At 44.5% G+C, this 24,010-nt stretch overlaps 1 protein-coding gene across 1 annotated transcript in view; it reads right to left on the reverse strand.

Moving 5' to 3' along the window:
* Positions 1-2,186: 2,186 nt before the first annotated feature.
* The window catches only part of LOC147445404 (uncharacterized), a 71,414-nt gene continuing 49,590 nt past the window's right edge, over positions 2,187-24,010 (reverse strand). Inside the window, exons 4-6 of the mRNA XM_086524579.1 lie at positions 21,461-21,537; positions 3,050-3,141; positions 2,187-2,966 (exon numbers count right to left, since the gene is read on the reverse strand). Coding sequence (XP_086380705.1) covers positions 2,878-2,966; positions 3,050-3,141; positions 21,461-21,537 — 258 coding nt within the window. The 3' untranslated portion in view covers positions 2,187-2,877. The remainder of the gene's footprint in view (positions 2,967-3,049; positions 3,142-21,460; positions 21,538-24,010) is intronic.

The following is a 24,010-nucleotide window of genomic DNA, read 5'->3' on the forward strand; positions in this document are numbered from 1 at the left end:
AGGATGAGAGAGATGCCATCAGATAGACTCAAACGTAGAGCCTTCAAGACCCCCAGACAAATTTTAGAGATAGCGAGTTGGAGTCTCGGCACTCGCTGTCCTGTGGTTTGAAGCACATGGACTAGACATGGACAGATAACCACCCTTCCAATATGACCCAGACTGTTTCATCCAACTCTCAGTCAGTGAGAGGAGATCTATGGCAACTATACATAAAAGAGACATGGATCCCACCTAGTCTCTTCCTCCAAAGCTATTGTATTATAGTGAGCGCTTCTTGACTATGCTAGACAAGGGGTTCATCCAAGGACCATGCTATATGGACCCATGCATGCCACATGGCTCCAGAGTGGCCATTGGTAAGCTCCACGTATCATCACCCCGACTAGAACTAGAGACAAGAAGAGTTGCTCATACTCCCCAAGCTGAGAGGTTCCACCAGCTTTGCATAGAGAAGGTGACTGAGGATGAGGAGCACTTTGTATGCAAATTTGGATCATGACAGTATCGGAGACAAATATGAGGCTCTTTCAACAGGATAGTCCCCCTACGATAGATCCTGGAGTAGAGAGAGAGAGAGAGAGAGAGAGAGAGAGAGAGAGAGAGAGAGAGAGAGGAGAATTTTATACCATTGTAGGAGCAACCCTGAGAGAAATGAATGAAATGTTATATTAACGTCTTCTAAAGGCCAAAAAGACGTATGAGACCAAAGAGTTACATCATAGTGAATCTAAAAAGAAACTAATTAAACAAAATCACTACTAGAGCTCTAAAAGGTGGGGGTTTCAAGAGCGTGAGGGGAACATATAAAAAAGGCAGGCACATATCTCAAAGAAAGATACAAAATTGTGGATATGTGTGTATCAAATCCGGAGATGGCTTGCATCGGTTTGTGCATGGTGAGAGTTTGCACAAGGTGTCCCCCATGTCTTGCCAATATAGATCTAATCCTCTGCTGTAACCTCTCTGGTGATGGGAGCATCCCTCATCCTGGATCTCATAGATCTCCCCAACTCTGCTGCTCGATCGCTCGCTATATCTTTGCTAGTGATATGTCCTATATCCCTCCTCTCTGGCTGCTCTCATCTTTGCTCAATCTCTGGATGGAAGAACATTGTAATTTGTCTCTAGGTGCATCTAGAGAATACTAAAAGGGGAGGAGCCATGATCCCCCAAAACAACTCTGTGTGGGTACCCCGATCCCCTACAGTCTGCGCATCAATCTAGCTCTAGGCACTGTATCGAAGGCTTTGCGGAAATCCACAAAGCAACAATAGAGCCATCTCCCACGTGATCTCCCCTCCTCAATAATGGCTCAGAGAGAGAGAGAGAGAGAGAGAGAGAGAGAGAGAGAGAGAGAGAGAGAGAAGAAGAAGAAAGAAGAGAATTTTTAACCTTGTGGGAAACTATCCCAAGAGACCTCAAAGATCTATCCGACGAGAGTTGAACTCAAGACTTGTTAGTCAAGAGGGAAATGGAATAACTAGTAGGGGGTACCCAATTGTAAAAATTGGGAAAAGCAAGGGAATCTCCGTTGATGTGATCAGAAGTCATGCGAGGCGGCCTAGGGTGAGGGTAGGTGATGCAGAGGGAGGCAAGAGGAGGCACGAGGCTCTGGATGACAAGCGAGCACCAAGCGCAGGGGAGCTAGCTGCTGCTGTTGCAAGGGTATATTTTTATTAAATCTGCGATTCACGGTTTGAAACAGCTGCAGCCAAGAGCTGGGTTGGTCATGCGAGGACTCTCAAGTACACGTACCTTACTTGCTGCGCATGTTCGAAACCTACTCCAGACCTTTTATAGGATGAGTTCCATTGTCCAACGTGGCCTTGAAACATAAGGAATGGGAAGGAGGAGGAATCTACTGAGTATATTGTGAATATAATAAAGGATGAGCCAGAAGTGTCCAATTTACCACCCTTGGGTGATAAAAAGGTTATACCATTTTCCTCTTTTTTATTAGCACACTCACACCCACATGCCTAGAGAGAGAGAGAGAGAGAGAGAGAGAGAGAGAGAGAGAGGAGAAGAAGAAGAAGAAGAAGAAGAGAATTTTAACGTCGTAGGAAACTATCCCAAGAGACCTTAAAGATCTATCCGACGAGGAGAGTTGATTTCAAGACTGAGAGAGAGAGAGAGAGAGAGAGAGAGAGAGAGAGAGAGAGAGAGATTGGTGTTGCTTACCATTTCAATGACTCATCGACTTCGATTCATGTTTTTGTTGGAGCAACAAAAGCAAGTTAATTATCAACTAGGTGAAATGAGCACTAACAACGTCCATTTTACCTTCCCACTAGTCCAACGGCCAATTTTGTCTGCAAGGTACACATTGGCTCTGCTTTTTGGATGAAAAGCATATGACATTATGTACAAACATGCATGCAAACTTGCAATAGTTCACAGAAACAAAGAGTACCTAGATCATCAAAGAGTGGAGGGAACGGGGGATAGATCATAGGAGTCACCAAGGCGGTGCATACCCACATCTGGATACTCATTTCCCAAAGCAGGGCAGACACACAAGGTGAAATGGTTGCTATAGTTGACCGACCAACCAGGTATTTTCAAAGTTAATATTCCTGTTGCAGCTTTTGTTGCTTTAACAAATCCATAGATTGCAATAGAAGTATCATTGAAATAGCTGAGACGTAGTCTTGTCCCTTTCATGCCTAAGCCTTCTGTACCAATTTTATCTCCCCTGGTTCATATATATATATATATATATACATATATATATGGATCTAACGGGGATGTGCGGCCCCTGCCCCTACCCCCCCACCTCGGCCCCCCTTTCCTCTTCTGGGCACCTAGGTTTCTGTGTTTCTGCGAAAACGTGAATTGGAGAAAAGAAAAAATCAATGTAGCAGCAAAAGAAGATCAAGGTTTGCCAGCTTCATATTCTTTGTGCTGAAACCTTTTATGTCCCCCACATCTGGCCATGAAAGCCCGCAGTCGTGTCTGTGAATCTGGATACAAGACATAAATTCTGGATGTAGGACACTCTTTGGCACAGCCCAAACACAAATGCTGAGAGAATTGCATAACGTACCTGGATTTCTAATCTTTGGCCCTTCCACTCGCCTTTTGGTGTTCTCTAATGCTTTCAGAAATTGCACTGCTGTCCTCTCGTCTTTGAAACCCCTGAATAACATCTAGATGAATCCAGAAATATCGTCCATGTTGGGTTTAGGGTGGATGAGAGAGAGAAGCGTTCATGATGATGGCATGCTAATTACAATGCTTAACTGCAAGAGCATAGACTCCAAAATAAAACTAGATTATGGTGCAAAATCAACTTGAGAAAAGAGTACAAGACAATTCAATTTATAGCCATGAGCTAGGCTTCAGGCTGACATAATTTTTCGAGGTCAATGACAACCCTACTAGACTAGAGACCTTTCCCATCACAGAGTTTAGAACAAAGCACAATTCGCAACAAGCCTCCCCTTCGGCTTTGGGTTAGACTAATACAACGAAGACTTACAACTATATCCACGCAGGATGAAAAAATAGTATCCACACAAGATGACATATCCACTAAGGATGACACAATATCCACACAGGATGACGTCGTCTCCCCTTAAACTAGGGAAGGTAAAAAGTCTTCAAAATGCTTCGTCTTCTTCAGCTGCTTCTTCTTCCTCCATCGGAGGTTCTTCCAACAAGATATCTTCGACTGAGACTCGTAGTAGGTCTTCTAGTGGGACCCACTGAAGTTGTTGACACTGAAAATTGAATGTTTCCTTCTCCACATCATTCTCTGAGACCTCTTCTTGTGGCTCATGCCTTGGCTGTATTGCAATTGCATTGAGCTTGGAAGCCCAATATTCTCGATACCTTTGCTTACAAACTCGATGTCGTTCTTGCTCTGGATCCACAAGTGCATTCGCATTGGTTGACGGCGAGGCTTTTGTTTGGGTCGCCTAGGTGGTGATAATTGCCCCATAGGTGAGGTAGCTGTTGAGACTAAAGAGTTGGTCAAGTCACGTGACTTATAGCTAAGAGCTACCATTGTTGTATTGACAAAAAAGCTGGGTGTTCTATGACGAGACAATTGCAGAGAAGTGTACCGAGTTGAAGGTGAGCTGATTATGTGCTTATTGCAGAAAATTCCGAGCTGATTATGGGCTTATTGCAGAAAATTCTTATTGGCGGATCTTTTAGGCCTTGAGATTAAGAAAAAGTACTCTATTGATTGCAGAGGCTGAAGCAGCCTGTATACAGCAAGCATCGAAGGGGCTGCAGAGTTTCGGCAGCTATGGTGGGCTGCAGTGGCGAGCAAGGGAAAGGCGTTGTAGGGCTTATCTTGGGCAAAAAAATGAGCTTGACTTTGGTGGGAAAGAGATTCTCTTGATGGGCTTCAAACCCTTGCTGAAGGCCGACAGCAAGGAGCAGATACGAGCCGTGTACAGAGGGCGCCAATCAGGGTGAATTTGGTGGAGGAATAGAAGGAGAGAATAAAAAAGAATAATATGAAATTGGTGGAGAGGATCTTCCACAGTTGGGTCGACCCTTCGAGGTGGCTCCTCAAATATTCTTCAGCAAAAAGATAACTCTCCAAGAATGGCCAAGCGCTTCTCCACCAAAATGGGTTCGATCTTCAAAAATGATAGTCCTCCAATTTCTCCCTAATCAAAGGCTCAATCCAAAAATTGCCTAATTAATGCACCTATCACCTGATCATGCACCTTCCTCTTAATCACTAGAGGGTGGTGGAGCATGCTCATGTCCAAATAGTGATTAGGAAATGAGATTATCACCAACCCAAAGAAAATCAATGCAAGGAAAAATATGCAAGTGACTAATACCTAGGTAGAACCATCGGTTTTGATACCACTTATTGGGTTTAGAGTGGATGAGAGAGAGAAGCGTTCATGATGATGGTATGATAATTACAATGCTTAATTGCAAGAGATTAGACTAGAGCATAGACTCAAAAATAAAACTAGATTATGGTGCAAAAAAATTAACTTGAGAGAAGAGTACAAGACAACTCAATTTATAGCCACGAGCTAGGCTTCAGGCTGACATAATCGATGAGGTCAATGACAACCCTACTAGACTAGAGACCTTTCCCACCACACAGAGTCTAAAACAAAGCACACCTTTAAGAGAAAGTACAAGTGATAAACTCATGCTAGTCTATCAGCTTGTTCATGCATAGTATTAATACAAGATTATATTATTCACTGTAGTATCATCAATGGGAAACATATCATAATTCTAGACAATATTATGTTATCTATCACATGAAGATTAGTTTGAGGAAGACTAATATGTTGCGAGAATTTGCTTTGTTTGATTCAATAATCATTCGACAAAAAATTCACTTATGGATACTATTTGACCATTATTTTGTAGGTAGTAAAGAGTGGATTTGGATACAAAAATTATGTGCTCAATTTTGAGCTTGTTGTTGTCTTCCAGACAATGTTTGCTTGACCATTCACATCAGCTTCCTTGAAAAACTTGTTAGGGTTCAAGTTAACTGGCTCAACACTCATCATATTGACCGTACCAACCTTATCTATTCTTTTGATCATACAAAACAATAAGGAGTAGTGAGGAATTCAAATCCTTAGTAAGAGCTCCACCAACACTCTGTGGCTGCTCTTCTTCTCCCTCTCACTCCGCACACACCGCCCATTCTTCAAGTGGTATCAGAGCCGAAGGTTGCAGTGCTACTCCTCTCCTGAGGTTCCACTCTTCCCGACGAGCTTCACATCGGCAACAAATCGAAGCTCGGAGCTTCCATGGCTATGGAGGCATTATGCGTTTGGCACATAGAGCTCACATATCAAGGTGGCAAAGGGCTAAACACCACAAGCCACAAGGGATGAAAATACGAGTTTATGACTGTGACGATCAACAACTTTCTTTTGCGTAGCCTGAGTCTTCTCAAAAGCAATCTTTATCTTCCTTTATGTTTCATCCATATCTTTCACATATTTGTTTGCCTCAAATATCTTGTCCTTAGTTCGCAAAATGGTGGGACTTTCTTCCCTCCTTCCACTATCTCAAATGGTGCCTTGCCTGTTGACGTATGCACAATGTTACTGTAAGCATATTCAACCAATGAGAGATGGTGTTTCCAAGTTGCCTTGTGCTCTGACACATAACATTTGAGCAGATCTAGGACTGTAGAATTTGGCTCTTCTGACTGTCCATCGGTTTGTGGATGAAAGGAAGATGAGAACTTTAGAGTAGTGCCCATGTTGTCAAACAATGCCTTCCAAAAAAGACTCGTCATACGCGGATCCTTGTCATTGACAATTGACTGAGGCATCCCGTGATACTTAAAGATATTGCTCATAAATATCTTGACTATGTGTTCTAGCTTTATCTTTTTCCTAACAGGAATGAAGTGGGCCTCCTTATTGAACCTACAAATGATAGTCCAAATCCCATCATTGCCTGTTTGCGTTCTTGGAAGATAAAAAAAGGTCCATCGCTATGCTTTCCCATCGCCTATCAGGGATCAACAATGGCTACAACAATCCCGATTGCTTTTGCCTGTCAAATTTGACTTTTTGGCATACTAAGCATGATCTTTCAAATGTGTCAACATCGTGACATAAAGCTGGCCAATAGAAGAATGCCTCAATCCCTTTCAATGTCGCATCAATTCCACGATGCCTAGCATATGGTGGAGCATGACTTTCCGTCAAAACCTTTGACCGTAACTATTTAGTAATGCATAACTTTCCATGTAGTTCTGAAGCATATAGTGCTCATGATGTTGCCCATCAACAAGTTGACCATAAATCCTTGCAAAATCTGAATCTTCAACATATTGTGTCTTCATTACATCTAGTTCACAATGGTACGGAATTGACACTGCCGAAATTGGGGCTTTCGTGACAACGCATCAGCCACCACGTATTGCAAGGTTTGACGATCTATTTGGACAACAAAATCAGCCCCTAGCAGATAGTGTTTCAAACTAGTGAGAGCGTGAATAGCCAACAATTATTTCTCATAAACTTGCAAGTTCCTTTCGGTCTTCAAAAGAATTATACTCTCATACGCAACTACTCGAGCATTTTGCATTAGAACTACACCAAGGCTGTGGTCACATGCATCACATTGAACCACAAAAGGTTTCGAAAGATCTCGGAAAATGATTATCGGATCTGAAGTTAGCTTCTGTTTCAAGTGTTTGAAGGCAAAAATTTCCTTGGTTGTTCACTTGAAAGTAGTTGCTTTCCCTTGCAGTGCATGCAGTGGAGAAGCAATCTAGCAAAATTTCGGATGAACCTCCTGTAATAGGAACATAAGCCTAGAAAGCTTCGAATGTCATGTACGGACTTCAAGTCTGGCCATGACCTAATTGCTTCCACTTTGGCGGGATTCATGCGTACCCCATCCTTTGAAACAATGTGCCTAAGGAAGTGAATCAATATTAAAAAGAATTCTCTCTTCTTCATGTCATCAAAGAAGGTACCCACGGAGTTTCTATGTGGTCTAAATATTATGTCCATCATTCTATTGAACGTGGCAGGAGCATTTGTGAGACCAAATGGCATGACAAGAAACTCATAGAGACCAAATGTTGTCCTGAACGCAGTCTTATGGACATCTCTTGGCCTAATACGTATCTGGTGGTACCCACTCTTTAGGTCTATCCTGGTAAACAGTGATGCTCCCTCAAGCCGATCAAGGATGTCATCTATCCTCGGTATGGGAAACTTGTTCTTGATGGTATTTTTATTCAAAGTGTGGTAGTCAATGCACATGCGCCATGAACCATCCTTCTTCTGCACTAGGAGTACATGTGAACAAAAAGGGGATAAACTGGGCTGAATTAGTCCCTTCTCTAAAAGCTCGTTGACCTGACTCATAATCTCTTTCTGCTGGGCTGCAGTAACCCTGTACAGTGGTCTATTTGGTGGTCTAGAGCCTGGCACAAGATCTATGGTATGATCCTCAGGTCTCTTAGGAGGTAACTCCCTTGGCAAAGAGTCCAGAAAACAATCACTGAAACCACTTAGAAAAGTTGACCTATCTTTATCTAAGGTAGACAAATCAGATACAACTTCAGGTACTTCTTTTGCAAAGATCAAGCACGCAAAAAGATGATCCTTTATTACAGATGAAATAGCAAAAGCAAAACAACTGGAACAGACTCGCCTTTAAGCTTTACATCAAGGACATGAGTCTTTCCTTTATGCACAAGGGTAATATTTTTGTTGTAAGTATCCACCATAGCATGCAACCTCTAACACCATGGGATACCCAATAACACATCACAGCCCTCAATTGGCATAATATGAAATTCTTTCACATCCACATAACTCTGAATGTGCAGACGAAGTTTCCCCAAAATGGGAGTAACAAGCTCTGAATGACCTGGGCATGCCCAACCTGCTTCACCTATCGTACCCATCTCCTCTGCACGAATGCCCAACTTTGATGCCAATTCTGGTGAGATGAAATTTTCAAGGGCTCTTGGATCAAAGAAAACCAATACTGTTTGGTCTCTAACTTTGCCCCAAGCTCTGCACAATTCCGTGGCATCTATGTTTGGCTGGTCACCAACCAAATCTGGGACAAGTCCTGCATTGAGCTTTGGCTTCTTTCCTTTATGCTCTGACTTGTCATCCTTATCGTGTGACTTCTTTAGTGGGCATTCATTCGCAAAATGTCCCCCCTCTTCACAAATGTGGCACGTCTGAAGCTCAATCCAAACAAATGCCATTTTTTGGTCACTGAAGGGACACTTTTAGGCCATGTGGTGTTTGCTAAACGTTTAGCGCCTGATCCAAAGAAGATAGTAGCCATCTTGAAGTTGCCTCCTCCCACCAATCCCAAAGGCGTTCAGAGCTTTGTAGGCCACACAGGCTATCATCGCAAGTTCATCCAGATGTATGCACAGGTAGCCCAATCATTGACCCGGCTCACCAGTGCTACTGTACCTTTTCAATGGTCAAAGCCCGAGGCTGAAGCGTTTGCATACCTTAAAAAACGTCTAACTGAAGCACCTATTCTAGTTGCCCCCAATTGGTCCCTCCCATTTCATGTGGATACGGATGCCAATCAACTGGTTGTGAGTGTTGTGCTGACTCAACCTAGTAAGGAGTTCAACCTAGATCGGGCCTCTTCACTATGCAAGTCGACTGCTCACCAAAGCAGAGTGTAACTATAGTACGACAAAAAGGGAAGGTTTGGCTATTGTGTAAGCTCTACAAAAATTTCGTCACTATTTATTGGGGGTGCACTTCACAACTGTTACGGATCACCATGCCTTGCGCTATCTGCTTGACAAGCCGCAAGTTGCAGGTCGAGTATGGCGTTGGCTACTTCTATTTCAAGAGTTTGATTTCGAGGTGGTCCTTCGTCTGGGCAAGCATTATGTCATGGCTGACCATCTCTCTTGCGTTCAAACGGCTGAAGAAGCTACAGGGATTGTAGATGAATTTCCAGATAGTAGTCTGCTTAAGGTGGATACAACTCCAGAATGGTACGGAGATGTCTTGCATTTGCTATCTACCGGCTTGTACCTAGAGAATGTATCTTTGCTGAAGCAAAGGTTGCCGTTGAAGTCTCGACCATTCACTCTCATTGGCGGCCAGCTCTACAAGTCAGGCGACCCGGATGGTATTATGAGGCGGTGTTCTCTCCCAATGAAGTTATGCATATTCTTGAGGATGTCCACAATGGTCCCACTGGTGGCCATTACCGTGTCACATCACTGTCCACAAAATCCTACAGAGTGGTCTCTGGTGGCCTTATGTATTCAGGGATGCAATTGCTTATGTCAAAGTTTGTGATGTGTCAGCGATGTGGACCGAAACCAAGTAAGCAGTCAAACCATCCTTTGCAAGTCTCAATGGCATGGTTACCATTCGAGAGATGGGGTTAGACTTTGTGGGTCCAATTTCTCCTCGGGCTCAACCAGGTAATTGGAAGTATCTACTTGTGGCTACAGATTACGCTACCAAGTGGACAGAGGTCCTGGCAACAACTGATTGCACTAGCAATACTGTGGCAAAGTTTTTGTACGAAAATATATTGTGCAGGTTTGGATGTCCACTGGAGATCACCAGTAATCGGGGAAGTCGCTTTGTTAATGAGATGATTTCAACCTTCCTGGCAAACTACAAAATTTTTCATCGCAAATCTTGTGCCTATTACCCTAGGGCCAATGGACAGGCCGAGAGCACAAACAAGGTTTTGATCGCCCTTCTACGGAGAGCATGCCATCTCCATCCAGCTTCATGGGCTCAAGCTATCCACGGCACCCTCTGGGCATACCGCACTTCCTTCAAAGCGACAACCACTCACACCCCTTTACAACTAGCCTTCGGCTCGGAAGCCATAGCTCCTTTCGAATTCAACTCAGGCTCCCCTCGTGTAGGCAGTCTTCGCACGGATTGGGGTATGGGCTCTGCTTACATCTCTCGTCTCTCCCAACTGGAAGAGAGTCGCTTGTTAGCTTCCAATTCACTCCAAGCAGAACAGCTCCGTCGTAAGGTGTGGCATGATCGTCATCTTCGCCAGCCGAAATTCAAGCCCGGATCATTAGTGCTACTCCTATCAGGCCTGCTACCAAAGAAAATCCAAAAAGCTTATCCCTGCTTGGCAAGGCCCTTACAAAATGCAGGAGATTCTGCCCCAAGGAGTTGTTCAATTATCCACCCTAGAAGGCCTCTCTCTGTCTCTAGTCAATGGATCTCGAATTAACTGTTATCATTCTGCCCTTTAAAAATCTCTATTGGCTTCCCTTCTGGTGGTATGAACCGAGTCTCACTATTCAGTAGCTGCTTTCATTCCCTCTCCAATCTGAGTTCACCTCTTCTCTTTGAGTAGGTCTACTTTGTGTTGATGGGTTTAGGTTATGGCTGTCCCTGGAGTAGTTCGTTCAAAGCACCAAGTGTATGCTATTCTTAATTTTGCTCGTTGCTTTTCTTCCGGGTGTACTCTTGATCTTCCTCACCTAAACTTGGCTCTGGGTCACTCATCATATCACTCTTTTCTATACAACTATTCCTTTAACCATTCTGGGCACTGGCAATCCTCATTAACTATGGTGTCTCTAATCCTCATTGTCTATTGTGTCTCCGATGAGTCTTTAATCGCTCTCACTGAGTAGGTGTGGAGGTGCTTTTCATAAACGTTCCTTTACAATTCATGCTGCAAGCTGCATTCAGTACTTAACCTTACCTGTGAGCACTCCCTTGTCCACGCTTCTGTTGATTCGCTTTTGTTTTGACCATAAGATTATTAGCAAGTGCTCTGTCTATCTCTGCAAATTCCTCCTGAGTGCTCCTCTCCATGCTTATCTTCCTCGCCATGATTATCTTCTATTGCGTGCTTGCCAAGGCCTCTAATTTTCCAGCTCTCGCCCTGCTGATTAAGATATAGCGTCGACCTGCCTTCTCCTCTTGGCCTCGCCCTCGCCATGGGTTAGCCAGTCGCCCTCGCCCTCGCCCCAACCTGGCCTCGCCATTTGCCATTCGTCCACTTTGCCTCGCCATTCGGCGTGCGCCTTTCGCCAAGCTGGAAATGAAATTGACGTTTTCCTATGTCAATTTTAGCTTATTGAAAAAAACCTCTCCCAATGACTTTTAAACCTTTCTCTAATTCGTGTGCCAGCACTACTGCAGGTCGAACCAGCAAACATCGTCCAATCTTCCCTCACCTCTCTCCCCTGGTTTTATACCTCCCAACCTCCGATTGCAGGCCCGCGCCACTGCAAAATTCCTCTTCATCGTGGAAATGCATTCCATGTATTTCAATGTCTCTCGATGTGGATTCCGGAACTGCAGTTTCATACGCCTATGTGGGCAGTTTATAAGTTTGTAATTCTCTGTACCAGTAATTCCATCGCAATTGTGATCACCAACAAAATGGTTCACACAAGAAATCGGGATCAGCACCTCCGATCTGAGCACGAGTCCTTCGCCTCCTCTTGGGATAGTAGTGAAAGTAAGTCGGACTATGCCCCGAGTTCAGAGCAACTGTCCGAGGAATCCTCTGATGAAGATTTGCACCAACCCGTTACTCCAGGCAAGGTTACCACTCTCCAGGTGCCCTGCCCTTTTGGTGCCATCTCCAAGGTACCCCTACTTATGATATATCACTTACAAGCCCCCAACCTAGTACTCAAGGATGTTTTTTCTCAGCAACAGTTACTCCACCTAGGTCTCCACAATCTGGCTCAAGCTGACCTATCTTGCACCATTTCCAATGCTAAACTGAGTGCTCTTTTACTCACTTTTCTGAAACTCAATGGAGTTACTCTTACAATGGAGGATGTTGGGCGTGCTATGGGGATACTGAATGTGCTTGTACCTTTGTCCACACCACTAAAACCTTCTCCAATCTATCCCTTGAAGACACTACTAATGCGTGCCAAGAGCTATTGATCCACTCCTATACAGAATATACCAAGACTCGGCAGGTGTACTCCATTTTACAATATTACTTTTTATTGCGTGCACCGGACAAGGCAGTGGTTCCTTCCTCTCCAGTTGTGTGTGATGCATTTTTTTTGTCTCTGCCATTGTTTGCCCTATCCTTTTCTCCATCTGCTCTTTAAGGCGCTGCAGGACATGGCAAAGCGATTTCGAACACAAAGAAAGGGGAAGGCTGAGAGGTTTAATTGCTATGCAGCCCCCATTATGTATTGGGTGATACAAGCTCTCCAACATAAAGCAAATGCCACTGCTATCTCTAATCTGCAAGATGATGCCAAAGAGCCGTCAAGTCCATCCAAGGCGCCCAAAGGGAAAATCACTTTACGCAAGAGGGCTAAGTACAAAAGGACAGGTACAGGACCTCAAACACATAGTCCGCACTTTACAAATGTAGCTAAAAGAAGCAAATGATATGGCCGCAGTTGAGGAACTTTTTCCTGTGGTCAGTACAGTGTGTCCCTCCTGCGCTCAACATCAGTCTATAGCCGTTTCACAAACAGCTACATCCCTGACAACTAGAGCTCCAAGTTCTACTCATGTTCCTGCTATGGCACTACATGCGGACACTTAGAAGCTCATTTGGGGGATTCTCAAGGAGCTGGACAACCACCACCTAGTATGAAGTCTGAGCACCCAAGGTCGGATTCTCACAGTTTCAAGGACTCTCCATGGCCTCACTCTCCCAGTCCACCTCATCCCATCCTGCTCCCTTTTACAGTGGATTTCCCAGCTTTCCACCAACTGCTCAACCTTCTCACCCTACCCAGTATGCTACTCATGGGGTTGGTGCTCCCTATCTAATGTACCCTCCTCATACATATGGCCACTACCCTCCACCATACACCTGGCCTCCATCTCCTTACCCACCTTTTTACCCATCTCCACCACCATCATCCGACCACCAGTAGATAGCACCTCCTGGACATCTCCACCCTCCAATGTACATACCAGTAGACCTTTTTGCAGCTCTCTCACTCCACCACTCTCTGGGACGGTGAGTGGTCTTGTGGCGAGCAACCTGTAGCTGGGCTATAGTGTCACTATACACGGAAAGACAAGACACTTGCAATTGGTCGTGGGTTCACACTTGGTGGACTTGACACGCGGCAGGATTGGTGGTTTAGAAGACACCGTGGCCAGTTCTTCTCTACCACAGTTTGGGGATAGGTGCAGTTGGCAAGTCATAGATATTTGATGCTATCCGTTGGTTGCCGTTTTGGGGTTGTATATATTCTCACATTTGCTTTAGTCTGATACACTGTTCTAGATGGTTTATGAGTCTTGAGTCTAGCGTTGAGTTGAGTCGAGTCGTGGAGTCTACGACACACACAACACCCTCCCTGCACATCTTGAGCCTCGACACCCCCATTGTACCCGTGAGTTTTGGGCTTGGGGTAGAGAGTGTGCTGTCATGCGAGAGTCTGTACTCGTTCATTTGAGTTAGTCGAGTCCCATGCTATTCAGGTTCTACTGTTGAGTCTGTTGTTCTATTGAGTTACTTGTTTGCTATATTGTTCATCGTTTACAGTGTTTTCATTCTGTTGGAGTGAGATTTCATGCACATTGCATTGAGGAGCACCCACTGTAGAGAGCACGACACATTATTCTTGCGACAACAGTTCAAGTGAGTTTTTACTTACTCATGGCTCACCCAAGAATAAAGAAAATCACCTTCAAGCAGCAGATTGAGCGATTTTGTTCTGGTCTACCTACAAAGATACAGGATTATTGTCTGCTGTAGAAGTCTGAGTCCATGCAATGACTAATGGACATGCCAAGCAAGGGTTTGCAATGCACGGAGGCACTCTTATGTACCCTATAGACAAATTGGTCACAGTTCAGACCAGACAAGAATTGAACAACGGTAACAAAAGGAAGGGAAAGCAACATAAAAAGAAACCTTCTGGCCTTCGATTGTTAGCAAAGCAATGCGCCGAATACTTCAAAGAGGGTAAATGTTACGGTTGTGGGGAACAAGGGCATGTACTTGCCAACAAAGCACCTAAAGAACAGTCAGAGAACAAGCCAAAGAGTTCCAAAGCACCGGAGGATCGAGCAAAGAAAGGAAAGGCAAAGACGGGATTGCTAGCAGATTTTGTGGGGACCAACCCTGACCAAATGGACAAAAGTATAGAGCTCATCACAGCATGGGGCAAATTAAGAGATCAAGAAGCTCTTATCTTCTTTGATGGAGGAGCCAAGGCCAACTTCATCTCGACTGAATTGGCGGCTCGACTTGGAATTACCCCAGAGGAAATGGGACCACCGGGTGAGGCAGTTCAAGCGGCACCAGGATGGGATGTTGCCATTACAACTGTCATAGGCAAACTTCGGTTGCATTGTCAGGGGTATTTAGGGCACGAGGACTTTTACATCAGGGGTGCGACGTTCCTTTGGGAATCCCCTGGTTGCATAAGAACAATGTGGTGGTCGATTACATGGCAAGGAAAGCAACTTTGAAGAATGAGAAGATAGAAACATAATTCTTATGTAAAATTAAAGGGTGAGTCCGCCCCATTTGTATCGGCTTCGGCCATTTCTAAATTAATGAAATCTAGTCTATTTTTTTAATCTATCTACTTACATGAGTTAAAGACAAGAAAACGTCAAAGTTGTCCAACCTTGAGAAGGAATGACAAGACTTTTTGCAAGCTCAAGCTGACTGCTTCTCTAAAGGCTTACTGTAACGGGCTTGGATACTCCAAGCGAGAAATCAATAGCAACACACGGACGGAAACTTCAAAATCACTGAACTTTAATAGAGAGAGAGAGAGAGAGAGAGAGAGAGAGAGAGAGAGAGAGAGAGAGAGAGAGAGAGAGAGAGAGAGAGAGAGAGAGAGAGAGTGCCAACACGACCTGACGTAGTTCCGTGCCTAGAGGTATTGGCCCCAAAGTCTGGAGCCCCTTTTGGTATTTCTTTATCATTAATCATTGCAAGTACAACTCTCGAGGGACCTCTGCTCTCAGACTCTGCGTCCACATGCTCTGCAGAGTGAGGCCCCAAGGACTCTTATAAACAGTACAAGAGATGCCAAAAGCAGAGCCCCAAAAACAATGAGTTCAAAAGCTTCAAGTCCCAAAAGCATCAAGCCCAAAAACAGCAAGCGTGTTTTGTGGAAATCAATACAGCTGCCACGTCATCATGTCAGCGCAAATTGCGGGCGTCCGTACAACCTGCTACGTAAGCACTATTTTTGGAATCTGCGAGCCTCCTGCATCAGCAACTGCTCGCCGTTTTTAAAAATTCTTGTGTCCCTTTGGGCCCCATCGGATGAGAACCCCATAAGTTGGGACAACTTATAACAGGTCATTTTATCCATCCACAGAGCATGCCATGTCATCATTTCCTTATGCTTGTCAAATTCGACCATTTGGCATACTAAGCAACTGCGAACAAACTCGTCTTTCCTTTTTGAGCCTCGGCCTTTTCCCTCAAAGGCTGTGTAACACACAACATGGTTTTCCGCATCAAATAGCTGTCTTGTATGGAATAGACTGCAACTATCTCTCCACTCTGTATCCAATGAAAGATATCTGCAACATCGAGATCTGTGATGTACTAGTCTACCATATCCTCGAAGCTTCGATGATGTATCGCTGGAATAGCCAGAACCAAATGCTACCGCATGTGCCACTAAATTCTTCTGTCCCTGAACATGGACCATCCGGAAATGAAGCAATGATAGGATGTTAGCCCACCTCATTTGCTTTTCCGAAAGTTGCTTCTGCGACAAGAAGTAGTGTAAACTTTGATGGTCTGCAAAGAAAGTAAAGTCAGTTCTGTGTAGATAGTGTTGCCACTGCGTAAGAGCATGGATAACTTCGAACAACTCATCTCGTAAATTTGTGCAATCAATTTAGGACATGAAAACATCCTGCTCTCGTAAGCAATGACATGGCCTTCTTGCATCAAGAGTGCTCCCAAACTGCGACCATATGCATCACAGTAAACGTCAAAGGGCTTTTGCAAGTCTAGAAAAGCCAATACTGGTCCGGTTGTCAACTTTTCCTTGAGAGTCTGAAAGGCTGCAACAATCTCTGACGGTCCCCAAGTAAAAGGAACCCCTTTCTGAATCAACACATTCACAGGAGAGGCTCTCTACAAATTTTCGTATGAACCACCGATAATAGGAGGAGAAACCCAAAAAGCTTCGAGCTTCATGGACATTCTTCAAATCGGGTCAATCACAAATGGTCTCAACTTTGGCCGGGTCCATCTTTACCATTTACAATCAGTTTATGTTGCCACAATGTCCGGAAAACTTGTACAGATGGTGTCTGTGCTCTGCCTCACTCTTGGAGAAGACGATGTCGTCGTCAAAGAAATTGCCCACAAATGATCGAAACTCTCTGAAAATCCTATCCATCATGCGGTTGAATTTAGTCGGAGCATTCGTAAGGCCAAATGGCATCACCAAATATTCATACAAACTTAAAGTCATCCTGAAAGCTGAGCAATTCGAATTTGATGATAATCACTCTTCATATCAATTTGGCAAGTAGAACCTTGAAGTGTGCCGAGTATATCATCGATCCTCAGAATAGGGAACGTGTTCTGGTTCATTATTTCTTCATTTTGGGCTCGGTTAGGTTGGTAAGATGGCCAGTTTGGTGGTGTACTATCGGGAATCAAATCAATCGTATGATCTTTCGGTCGATCAGGAGGTAACTCTCTTGGAAAGCCTTTAGGGAAAACAGTTAGCCTGAACTTGCGGAAATTCTTGTTGTTCCTTTTCGAGGTGAGACATATTTGACCTTTGATCATCGTTCCGTTCTTTAAAGAAGACCGAGTAAACAAAAGACCAGATTTCATTAATTTGGAAATGGTCGAAGCCGATACCAGTGGGCCAAACTCGCCCTTCAATAAAATCTCTTTGCCCTTCTCATTCTTCAAGATGGCTTTCCTTGCCCTATAATCAACCACGGTACTGTTCTTGGGGAACCAAGGGATTCCTTGGAGGACGTCACACCCTTCCAAAGGCATGATGTAAAAGTCCTCGTGCCCTAAATACCCCCGACAATGCAAACGTAGTTTGCCAATGACAGGTGTAATGGCAACATCCCGTCCGAGTGCATCTAGAAAAGCCTCGGCAGATGGCCCCATTTCCTCGGGCGTAATTCCAAGTCAAACCTCCAATTTGGTTGAAGTTGGCCTTGGCTTCTCCATGAAAGAAGATAAGGGCTTCCCGGTCTCGCACTTTGTCCCATGTTCTGCAAAGTTCGGTTTTTTCTTTTGGTCATCTTATCAGGGACGGCGGTCCCCACAAAATCTGGTAGCAGTCTTGCTTTCATCTTTCCTATTCTTCCGCGCTCGGCTGCTGCTCTGTAACTCTCTAGCTTATCTTCTGGTGGTCCTTTGGTTCATCTTCTTTTCAAGAATTCTATCCAACACTTTTTGCGAGTACAGGTTCCTCTTTTCTGCACTCAGCTTTCCTCCTGACCTGAGAGGAGAATCAATGGCCTCTTGCTATCTCAAGTAAACCTCATCAATCGGGTAATTCTTCACGTGTTTCGCAAATCTTGGGTCTTTAGAGTACTTGATCGATCTTTTCCCACACGTGTCAACCTGCAGTTGACGTTTGTACTCTGCTCTGGCAAACTTTTTTGCCAAGAATTTGTCCCAATCTTCATCCTTTTCTTCAATTCCCACACCGGATTTCAACTTTTCTTTGCCTACCCATTGAGAGGTGTTATCCCCGGCAGATTCTCCGCGAGAATCCATGTGTAATCTGGGGTTCTTAATCTGGGGTTCTTAATGGCTTATGCCCTGTAAGACAAAGCGATGAAGACGAGAGCGCGCCTGATGCGCGATTCATGAAGGGTGGAGTGGTTACTAAGTCCGGGGTCGGGTCACAAAGATTCTTTCACATACATTAAATCTCGACTCGACTGTTCTGTTATGCTCTCCTCAAGAATCTGTGTGTTGCAGAAGGGATCGGATCTTCCATAGAAGAAGAATCTTCACCAGCATGGAGCATCAAACACATTGAACGTGCTCTAAATGGAGAGGCACATGAAGCAGCTCAAGGCATGATTGGGGAGCTATTCGTGTTGAGGACCAATTTACCTCTTTATCATGGCCGGGAAAGTTTGGCTCAAGAAGAGGAGTTTTTGCTAACAGGAATCATTCCAAAGGAGATTCAGAAGTCTAAGAAGTATGGCTTTGTGCGTAGAGCATACAGGTACAAATTGATTGGTGATGTCTTATACATGAAAGGGGCTGATCTCGTGTTGAGATGTGTACCACCTGAGTCTCTTGACTCAGGACTCCGTTGGGATTTTTTCCAGTATTATTCATGCTATGTATTAGTTTTAACTTTTGGCATTTGCAACTTGCTGGTTTATGAGCTTTTGTAGTTGGCATCAGACATTGATTACGATTGATATGTCATTCTCATGTCGGGATGATTGTAGTGTCGAGTTTTGTATTTGCAGTATTTTGATAATCATTAGAATCTTCACTCTTGTATGATGTACATTGTCTCTTACCTTACAATGTAGTCTGTCATGCTATCATTGAAATCTGGTATTGTGTCCCATGTTCGTATCATGGACCATGGTAGGTCACTTGATTGATGTTGAATGCAAGTAGGCCTTTTCATTTAACCATATAAAGTGATAGTTTATATATTTGTAGGCTTCTCTTGTGAAATTTCTAAATTTTTTTCCAAATTTTTAAGGGTTTTTACCAATAGTGCGTACTTATACATACCTTAAACCTCAATCTATACACGACTGCGTACCAAATACGTACAATATTTTACGTTTGGTTCCACCTTGGTTTATGTGAAGAAATGCTTTGAAATGGGAATTCCTAAAATGAATGTGTACATGTGTGTAATGTTTGAGTGCATGTTTTGAAAGAAGAAATGACTGCAACATTTCTATCTTGTTCACTTGAGGGGTTATGTGGATATGATAGTAACGAGGTTTAGTCACTCAAGACAGCTTTCGGAGATCGGTGCGGTTTGGGTGTGATTGCTAAATAAGTTACAATGATCATGATTCTCATCTAAGATCTCGACGGGGATAGTGATGTGAATCTTCAGTGACTGTCGTCTCATGCAAGTGCTGGATAGATGTGATCTAGTGCGTTGGTACTTAGAGTCAGTGTCTACTGAACTAGTTTTCGTCCTATGTCTGTTTTTACAGGTGTAATTGAGGGCGATTCCAATTCTTTTAAGACAGGGACATGTCACAAAGTGATGACCTTGCATGACCTAAAGGATGGACTCCAGACAAAGAGGGATCCAAACCCTAGTGAAAGAGGCAGATGACGTTTTACCAAACTTACAAGGCTTGCCAAGTGCCTATTTTTAAAGCCATTTTCCACCAACTTATGGGGACCCTATTCGACGGGGCCTAGGGACACTAGACATGAAAATAGAGAAGGCCACACACACACACTCTCAAGACTTGCATGGAAAGTGATGACGTGGTAGTTGTACCGACGTCCGCAAATTGTGTTGATGACATGGTAGGCCATATGAACCCCCGCATTTTGCACTGATGACGTGGCAATCGTACGGATTTCCATAAATCACGTTGGCTGCTGGCTAAACTAGCTTTTGGAGCCATATGTTTTTGGACTTGAGGCTTTTCATGTACTGCTTTTCGCTAGGGGCCTTTATAAGAATTGCCAGGGCCTCTCTCCGACAGACGAGCTTGGGAGCACTATCGAGAGGAGGGATATTGTCACAAGACGGGCACCACGTGCCAATAGAAAAGAACAGAATAAACAGACTTTTAGCACTTCAATAATAACTGAACTGAGAGAGAGAGAGAGAGAGAGAGAGAGAGAGAGAGTGGCGGAGTTCCACCCCAGAGAGTATTGGCCCCAAACCTTGGCGCCCCTTTCGATATTTTTTTATATTGCATCAACACAGTACAAGCCGGTACTCCAGACTCTGCACCTTCTTCAGGAAGCATGCCAGAGAATGAGCCCTAGCCTCATATTTAAAGGCCCTTAGCCTAAAAAGCAGTTACAGTGAAACGCCTTCAAAACTCAAAAGCATTTGGTCCAAAAGCAAAGCCAAAAAGCTGCCAGCGTAAATCACGAAAATCCGTATAGCCTGCCACGTCATCAGCCAACGCAAAACGCGGAAATCCGTACAGCCTGCCACATCATCAACCAGGGTAATTTTCGGAGCTTTTCCTGTGTGTGTGTGGGTCCTGCTTTATTTTAATCCTTTATGTCACTTGGGGCCCCATCGGACGGGGTCCCCATAAGTTGGTAGGACTTATTCTTCTATTACTTGTTCTTCTTAGGGTTTAAGCCCCTCGATCGGCATCTGTAATTTGCCTCCATTATTCAGGGCTTTGACACGTCAGCAGTTTGTTACAGATATTGTACTTTGTGAAGCATAATATAAAGAAATACCGAGAAGGCGCCAATCTTTGAAGCCAGTCTCTCAAGGCGTAAAACTCCGCCGTGCCGTGCCGTGTCGTCTCTCTTTCAGTTTTGTTCAATTCTTTCAATTTTCTCACGTGTGCTGCATTAGATCCTTCGCTTGGAGTGTCCAAGTCTATTACATCCTATGCCACACCAAACACATTGGCACTTTCTATGGTATGCATATAGTGACCACACATTCATAGACCTTCTATCAATATAAGAGTAGGAGAGCAAAGAGGCCCTTTCAAGAAACTTTGGAGAGGGCCAAAACCGTAAAACAAGACCCAGTGCCCTTCTAATACATGACCCATCCTTGATGGCCTTGGCAGATCAAACCTATTATTGCTCAGAACCAGCTCGAAAGAGTCGAAAGAGGGAATCCCTGGCAATTATTAATAAAGCGGCTTGATATCAAACGTGCATGGCCTATAGGAAGAAAAGAAGCTCGCGTGAGATATTCAGCATTGCACAAAAAAATTAACAAGGGGAGGGCCAATAAAGATTGTTACATGTTTGTGTTAAAAGTTATATGGGAGAGAGAGTGCGAGAAGACTACAAATGACAGAAAAAGAAACTCATTGATGAGCTTACAAAACATGCTAACACTGTTTTTGGACTTCTGATCTTAAAAAGAAAGAAATCTGACCAATCTCTTGCAATCTCTGCCGCACTATTTCTTGTCTGGTCAGCAACCTGCTGTCTCATGCCAAGTGATCCTTCAATCTGTGGGCAATGGAAGAAACAGAAGAACAGCAAGCATTTCAGAAGCCTTTCCTTGACGGATGTTTATTGATACGAACCAGACTCTGAAATTAGATGATCCTATCAATGACCTGGGCCGTGTAGACAAGATTGTAAATACGCCTGAATGTGGCCATTTAATGAATCGTCTGGCACTCCTTCCGGCCTTGAAAGTGGAAATATCCTGACATTGGTAATGCAAGTACAAAGCAGCTCATGATAGGCCCTAGGTAACTGAAGGGCAGTTAAGAAGTTTTGTAAATACAACCCTTGGAGCCTTCTTTGTGTGATAGCCACACTCGGACTTGAACTCTAGACCCTTGGCAGCATGTTGACCCCACATGGGGATAATGTGTGCTAGTTGTGTGGGGCATCCGCTCTTACAGTGGAGGAGTGGCTCATATGTGAGCATTCATTGTGTGATCATCACATTCAAACTCTCCTTCCTTTGGTGGCTTCACCCATACATCGTGATGGTGTGTGGTGGTATGGATTGCCAGCTTTTACGATGAAGGCTTGGTTCACAGGACGTAATTGCACAACAATATCAATTTATTGAAACAAATGACTTATTTAGAAGCCACACTGAGAGAGAAAGAGCGAGATCATCTAAGACAACACCGGCCTAGGACCAGAAGATGGGCTGCCCCCCCCCCCCCCCCCAACAACTTGAGAACTTGACAAGGACTAAGGCTCACACATCGACCCTAACCACTAGGCTGCAATCCCAGGTTCAATTCCCAGTAACATCTTTAAAATTCCAAAAGTACCTCCAAAAGAATAAAACCAGCCAATGGCAGATAGAGTGGCACGGGGTCAAGTACTTCTGGAAGGGTGACTTCATAGACATCAGAGGCTATGAGGGAGTGTTGGGCTTTATGGGGCAGGGCTCCTCCCTGGAATAGGACAACAATAGGGGGGCAGCCTGGGAGAGCAAAAATGCTAGAGAGAGGAAAACCGAGAGAGAGAGAGAAATGAAATGAAATGTTATATTAACATCTTCAAAAGGCCAAAATGACCTATGAGACCAAAAGGTTACAACCATGTGTGACTCTAGTACAATGTTAGGGGAACATAGAGAGAGAGAGAAATGAAATGAAATGTTATATTAACGTCTTCAAAAGGCCAAAGTGACCTATGAGACCAGAAAGTTACAATGTGCTGGATCTGATACAAAGTCAGAGTAACAAGATGACAAAATGACAAAATAAAATACTATGGAATCTTAAACTGCTAGGTGTGAACTAAGCAGCTAAACAGCTAGCTGGGATAGCTAGATCACAAGAGATCCAGCATCGGTCGCTGGCGGATCTCATCAATCTCCGCCATGGTCAGTAGTCTGACCGAGCGTCGTGCATGTCGAGCCAAAGTGATCCGAATCCTCTGATGCAGCCTCCATCGATGCTGTGTAGTCCTCCGCAGTCGTGGGCGTCTGGATCTCCCTAGCTTAGTCGCTCGGTCGATCAGTGTGCCTTTGGTGTGAGGCGATGAGCTCTGCTGTGGTAGTAGCTCCTCAGGGTGTCCAGTGGCAGCTTTAAAGAAGTCTGTGATCTGTCTCTGAGACTGGCTAGCCCCTCCTCTCATCAGGCTCTTTGTGTTTACGCAACTCAGGCAAAAACAAACCTAGGCATCTCTGATCCTCGTACCGCATGACTCTAGAGAATGGTCCAAAGCCTTCTCTGAACAAGCAATGGAAGCGGCCTTGTTTCTCGTAGTAGATGGGGCAGTGGCATGTGTAGTGCAACTCTGTCTCAGGCTCGATGTCACACAGGGGGCATGTCCTGGCCTCTGCTGGTACTCCGCTGTATCTCCTAGTCTCGATCTGCAGCTGGTGTGAAGATGTGTGTATCTGGCCAATAGCACATTGTATCCCATGAGACAAGTGGGTGTCCATGTATCTGGGCCTCGTCACAAAACCATCCTCCGTAAGCTGGAGGAGATGCTCTCTGTAGAAAGTTATCTTCGTGCCCAGCTCCTGTGCTGGCTGTATCCATGTCCTCTTGGTGTCTAGCTGAGTCAAGTCTTGGTGGATGAGCCTGGTGATCTCGGACTGTGTAAGAGTCAGAGAGGGCGCATCTAGTGAGTACTGGAACGAAGGCAATCTGTCTATGCTGAACCCATGCGCCTGAAACCATGATGTCATCTCCCCATACCAGCATGCTGTATCTCCCTGCATGGCTAACTGTCGAGATGGCTCAAGTGCAAGGCGGGCATATCTGTCTCTGGGAAGTTCCCACATGCGGTGTATGAAGGAGACAGATCTGGTGAGTGCCTCAACCACTAGTGGGGGGGCAGCTAGCTCTGCTCGTACAATAGCACGTGGTACTGAAGCCTTGGCTCTAATGAGCCGCGAAATCATAGAGACCAGAGGCTTCTCCATGTCTCCCCATCCATCACTGCGGCCTGTCCTCCCGTGATGATCCAGTGAAGGTCCCCAAATCTCAGCTCCATAAAG

This window comes from Adiantum capillus-veneris, chromosome 12 (genome assembly GCF_014529385.1).
Source record: "Adiantum capillus-veneris isolate H3 chromosome 12, ASM1452938v2, whole genome shotgun sequence".
NCBI lineage: Eukaryota > Viridiplantae > Streptophyta > Polypodiopsida > Polypodiales > Pteridaceae > Adiantum > Adiantum capillus-veneris.